General features: G+C 43.9%; 1 protein-coding gene across 1 annotated transcript; it reads left to right on the top strand.

Annotated features, from left to right (window-relative positions):
* The first annotated feature begins 236 nt into the window (after positions 1-236).
* Positions 237-3,793, top strand: LOC136512601 (ran-binding protein 1 homolog b-like). Its single transcript, XM_066506560.1, has 4 exons — positions 237-531; positions 623-774; positions 880-1,005; positions 3,214-3,793. The coding sequence occupies exons 1-4, from the start codon at positions 350-352 to the stop codon at positions 3,420-3,422; spliced, it is 669 nt and encodes a 222-aa protein (XP_066362657.1). The 5' UTR covers positions 237-349; the 3' UTR covers positions 3,423-3,793.
* The last annotated feature ends 2,207 nt before the right edge of the window (positions 3,794-6,000 follow it).

The raw sequence follows: 6,000 nt of genomic DNA, 5'->3' as shown, positions 1-6,000 counted from the left end.
GGGGTGTCGGAGTGAGGGAGGCAGCGATTACCGCGCCGTCGGGTGTGAGCCGACGCGAAAATGATAAGAATAATGAGACGCGAGCACCGCAGGAGCGAGGGGTCGAGCCATCCGTCGCCATGTATCGGTATCGATTTTGCTTTGCAAATTGCAGTTCCAACCGCGTGGGCCCCTCTCTCTGAAAGTGGGCCTATCCTCGCTGGCTATGTCTCCCCTCCGCGCACAAAAACCCTAGCACGCAGGCCCAGCCCTGCTCCCAAAGCTTCTGCAGAACACCTACCCGTCTCCCCTCCCTGGCCCCGCCGTCGCGTCCTCTTCGAATCGAATCGCGCCGCGATCACCTCATCTCATGGCGGACAAGGAGCCCGTCGTGGAGCGACCCGAGGCGGCTGAGGAGGAGGAGGACGCCTCAGCCGCCGCCGCTGCCGCGGGGGAGGAAGAGGACACGGGCGCCCAGGTGGCTCCCATCGTGCGGCTCGAGGAGTTAGCCGTCACCACCGGCGAGGAGGACGAGGACGTCCTGCTCGACATGTGAGGCGCCGCCCCCCTCCCCACCTCCTTGTTCATTGCCGCGCCCGGTTGCCCGCCCCCGCTTGATTTGGTGCTGATTTGGGTTTTGCAGGAAGGCGAAGCTGTACCGATTTGACAAAGACGGGAACCAATGGAAGGAACGAGGCACGGGCACCGTCAAGCTTCTCAAGCACAAGGAGACCGGCAAGGTCCGCCTAGTCATGCGCCAGGCCAAGACGCTTAAGATCTGCGCGAACCATCTCGGTATCCCTTTCTCTCTATTTGAAATTCGCCGTCACAATTTTTATTAAGTTTTTGGTTGATCCCAAAGAATAGGATTATGGTACTGATGCCGCGCTGTGTATGCAGTGGCCTCCACCACGAAGATGCAGGAGCATGCCGGCAGCGACAAGTCGTGTGTCTGGCACGCTGCTGACTTTGCAGATGGCGAACTCAAGGAAGAGATGTTTGCCATCAGGTTTGGTTCGGTAGAAAGTGAGTTCTCCATCTCGTTTACCCGGTTGTTCTGCCCAACTATATATTTGATACTAGATGGTTGAACTTCATAATCTCAGTGTTCTAAAATGAAATCTTTAGGGCCTATTTGGTTTGAGCCCAGGCAAAGCTGCCTGGCCCAGGCATGAATCTCAGGCCTGGAGGCCTGGGGTTGAGGCCTGGGGTTGAGATTGTTAAGTTGACAATCCGATTATAGGCTGCTTGGAACTACTAGTTGGCTTGCCCTTTACGTTACTGCAAAATGACCAAACAAATAGGTTTACCAGAGTTTAAGGTCCTTGTTTTGTTGATTAAGCGTTTTCAACGGTTCAAGGTTGTTCTACCGAGTGATCCTAAAGAAGCCATTTATGAACGAAATCGCCATCTATATGGCTTTATTTCTATCCATTGTTTGGTTTCAGTTTTGTGGATCTAATTGTTGAGTGTTGACAAAGGAGAGTTGCTTGATATGTTGGCTTCTATGAATAATAAGATGGTGAATTGTTTTGTGTTCTAAATAGTAAATTCTAATACACGTGGTGACTGAACTGTCTCTGGATATTGATTTTGAGAAGATGTAATAATCCGATAGCTTGTTAGTTCTACCGCTGTAGTATATATGATGTACCACTACCTTCTCTTTAGGGAGAACTATTATTAGGCATGCATCCGTGGGTGGTGGTTGAAAGAGGCCTAATCATTTCATATCATTTCTGTGCCAGGTGGTGTGATCAATTGATTACAACCTGTCGGGGTTTATTGTTTGCATAATTTATTCATCATGGTGGCATATTTGCACAGTACCTTTCTACTGGCTCTTTGTCTGAAATTTCTTATGTCAAGTTTGCGTCATCTAGTTTTAACAAGCCATTTTTTAGGTTTCTAGTTTACACTCCATAGAGCTTTTTCAATTTTTCCCTGTAAAACATTCTCCTTGATTTGTGAATTCCTGAGCAGTTCACAAGAAAAATTCCCAAACTAGATGTCACATGGTCAACATTGTAAAATGGATCAACCATATTGTTGTGTATGTAGCCTTTATATAGCGACAGTTGATATGTAGAGTTCCTGAAGTACATATTGATATTACAAATAATGGTCTGGTAGTGCTTTTTGCCAGTTGGCTCATTCTGCGTTTGCATTATGCTAACACATTATTTTATTTTCATTGGTGCTTCTATATATTTGAAGGGGTTGGCTTTTACAACTGCTCAATATCTTCTTTTTGGCGCATATTTTACTTAATTGAGTTCCCTACTGGCATTCGTAGGCACTAGCTTTGGTTTACCAACATTCTCTTTATGAATAAGTATGTTCTCATGTGTGCTCTGTGTCAGCTCCAGCTTAGTGGTAGTTCTGTGAGGTGTGAAATAACCACCCAAATCTTTGTTAACTTCCTAATTAGCTCATTTTTTATTAGTTAAAATGTCATGAGTGTTACTTTTTAGGTCACTCTAGGTGCTAGCCTTTGTTAGACCTCTGTTGTGTATTTTTCATCTGGTTGCAGGCTGCAGCCTTTCTATTCATAGTTTTAGTTCCACTATTAATGGGTGTTGTTGAGATCTTGATACCTGTGTAGCATCTGTACTGCAGTACATGAGGGTATCATATTACATTGATAAGCATGTTCTCATGTGTGCTTTGTGTGATTGCCAGAGGCTTGGTGGTAGTTCTGTGAAGTGTGAATTAGCCAAAATATTTGTTGTTAACTTCCTAACTTACTCGGTGTTTATTAGTTACAACGTCATGAGTAAATACTTTTTAGGGCATTCTTCGTGCTATACAACCTTGCCTTTGTTGGACTTCTGTTGTGTGTTCTTCCTCTGGTTGCAGGCTTGTGGCCTTTCTCTTCATAGTTTGAGTTCCACTATTATTAATGGGTTTCGTTACAATCTTGCTACTGGTCTAGCATCTGTACAGTACATCAGGGTACCATATTACATGGACTTCGATCTCATGTGTTAGACCGTGTAGTGTTTTCTATTCTGGCAGTCAATTTCTATGTCTGTTTAGAAAGATGCATAGTTCTGTGTTTTCTGTTCTGGCAGTCAATTTCTCTGTCATCTGTTGAGTGAAATACTCCCTAGGTATATGTCTAGACTGTCCATTTTCTTTTCCTTCTATCGGTTCTCTGGTCATTGTGTCTTCCAAAAACTTGCTGAATTTCACTAAGTTATGCTGACCAAAATTCTCTTTGATCTCATATAGATTGCAAGAAGTTCAAGGAGTTGATTGAGGAGATTGCTGAGTCACTTACAAAGAACGAGGGCAAGGAAGGTGAAGATGGTTCTTCCACGGCTGAATTGCTGGAGAAGCTCACTGTGAGCGATGGCAAATCTGAGGAAAGTGGCAAGTCGGAGTCAACTGATTCTGGCAAAGTGAACGAAACCAAATCTGACGCAGCCCCAGCCGAGTAGTTGGTGTTGTTTCATGCAGATCCACCCGGTGCCGAATCAGTTTGTGTCCTTCCAGTGGAAGTTTGGTGCCCGTTAGCCATGAAATATGACTGCTAACATTTGGGGGCGAGTTGGAGCAGTCTCAGGTGTTTGGATTTGGTCTAGTCTGGTTTGGTCCGGGCTTGATTTTATTAAAAACTTAAGTCCATCGGGGGTTGTGGAACGTTTGGTATGTGAGTCGCTAGTATTTTACTGCATGGATCATTATGGATTGCGGTAAATTCATTCATATAAGGTGCATCCTATATTTTTTTATTTGGTTCAATACACATACATGTGTTGTATTAATACTTTATACTTTATGCCAATGCCCCATGGGGAGAGTTCAATGAGTGTCGAGAGTGGTAGATCAGGTGTGTTAGCTCATGCTTATACATGTGATGTATCTCATAAACGTATCCTCTCGACTAAGATGTCCTCCCTCCGTTCTAAATTATAATTTGTTTGACTTTTTTTTTTACCCGAAATTTGACAGCTCGTCTTATTCAAAACATTTATGCAAATATAGTTGAATTTAAGTCATTCTTGAAGAACTTTTGTTAATAAAACAAGCCGCAACAAATGAAGTGATATCTAGTATAATTTTTTGAATAAGACGAGTGGTTAAGCTTGGAGTAAAAAAAAAGTCATACGAACTATAATTTGGAATGGATTTAGTAACTGGAAAAGATGTAACTGGAAATTCTATGTAGGTAGGGATGACAGTGGGTCGGGTAAGGTACGGGTGGGTGGGTTGGTCAAGATACGGGTGGAGTGTATGATCCTCTCGACTAAGATGTAACTGGAAATTTGGAGTGTATGAATATCTTCTTACAACAACAACAACAAAACCTTTAAGTCACAAACAAGTTGGGGTAGGCTAGAGTTGAAACCCAACAGAAACAATCAAGGTTCAGGCACGTGAATAACTATCTTCCAAGCACTCCTATCTAAGGCTAAGTCTTTGGGTATATTCCATCCTTTCAAGTCTCCTTTTATTGCCTCTACCCAAGTCAACTTCGGTCTTCCTCTGCCTCTCTTCACGTTACTATCCTGACTTAGGATTCCACTACGCACCGGTGCATCTGGAGGTCTCCGTTGCACATGTCCAAACTATCTCAATCGGTGTTGGACAAGCTTTTCTTCAATTGGCGCTACCCCTAATCTCTCACGTATATCATCGTTCCGAACTCGATCCCTTCTTGTATGACCGCAAATCCAACGCAACATACGCATTTCCGCGACACTTAGCTGTTGAATATGTCGTCTTTTCGTAGGCCAACATTCTGCACCATACAACATAGCAGGTCTAATCGCCATCCTATAAAACTTGCCTTTTAGCTTCTGTGGTACCATTTTGTCACATAGGACACCAGACGCTTGCCGCCACTTCATCCACCCTACTTTAATTCTATGGCTAACATCTTCATCAATATCCCCGTCCCTCTGTAGCATTGATCCTAAATATCGAAAGGTATCCTTCCTAGGCACTACTTGACCTTCCAAACTAACATCTTCCTCCTCCCGAGTAGTAGTGCCGAAGTCACATCTCATATACTCAGTTTTAGTTCTACTAAGTCTAAAACCTTTGGACTCCAAAGTCTCCCGCCATAACTCCAGTTTCTGATTCACTCCTGTCCGGCTTTCATCAACTAGCACTACATCGTCCACGAAAAGCATACACCAAGGGATGTCCCCTTGTATGTCCCTTGTGACCTCATCCATCACTAAAGCAAACAAATAAGGGCTCAAAGCTGACCCTTGATGTAGTCCTATCCTAATCGGGAAGTCATCCGTGTCTCCATCACTTGTTCGAACTCTAGTCACAACATTGCTGTACATGTCCTTAATGAGCCCGACGTACTTCGTTGGGACTTTATGTTTGTCCAAAGCCCACCACATAACATTCCTTGGTATTTTATCATAAGCCTTCTCCAAGTCAATAAAAACCATGTGTAGGTCCTTCTTCTTCTCCCTATACCGCTCCATAACTTGTCTTATTAAGAAAATAGCTTCCATGGTTGACCTTCCGGGCATGAAACCAAATTGGTTCATAGAGACCCGCGTTATTGCTCTCAAGCGATGCTCGATAACTCTCTCCCATAGCTTCATAGTATGGCTCATCAACTTAATTCCCCGGTAATTTGTACAACTTTGAATATCCCCTTTATTCTTGTAGATCGGTACCAATATACTTCTCCACTCATCAGGCATCTTGTTCGATCGAAAAATATGGTTGAACAGCTTGGTTAACCATACTACAGCTATGTCCCCGAGGCATCTCTACACCTCGATTGGGATACCATCCGGTCCCATCGCCTTACCTCCTTTCATCCCTTTCAACGCCTCTCTGACCTCAGATTCTTGGATTCTCCGCACAAAGCGCCTATTGGTGTCATCAAAAGAGTCATCCAACTGAAAGGTTGTGTCCATATTCTCACCATTGAACAATTTGTCAAAATACTCTTGCCATCGATGTCGGATCTCATCCTCCTTTACCAAGAGATGCTCCCTTTCATCCTTAATGCACTTAACTTGGTTGAAGTCCCGTGTCTTTCTC

This window comes from Miscanthus floridulus, chromosome 16 (genome assembly GCF_019320115.1).
Source record: "Miscanthus floridulus cultivar M001 chromosome 16, ASM1932011v1, whole genome shotgun sequence".
In the NCBI taxonomy this organism is placed as follows: domain Eukaryota; kingdom Viridiplantae; phylum Streptophyta; class Magnoliopsida; order Poales; family Poaceae; genus Miscanthus; species Miscanthus floridulus.
Note: the sequence above shows the minus strand (reverse complement) of the source record. Positions and strands in the feature narration are given on the sequence as shown.

Excerpts from the sequence above, each read along its gene's own strand:
- LOC136512601 (XM_066506560.1), top strand. The coding sequence starts at position 350 with ATGGCGGACAAGGAGCCCGTCGTGGAGCGACCCGAGGCGGCTGAGGAG. Across the intron at positions 532-622 it reads GAGGACGTCCTGCTCGACAT|GAAGGCGAAGCTGTACCGAT; the intron begins GTGAGGCGCCGC and ends TGGGTTTTGCAG. Across the intron at positions 1,006-3,213 it reads CAGGTTTGGTTCGGTAGAAA|ATTGCAAGAAGTTCAAGGAG; the intron begins GTGAGTTCTCCA and ends GATCTCATATAG.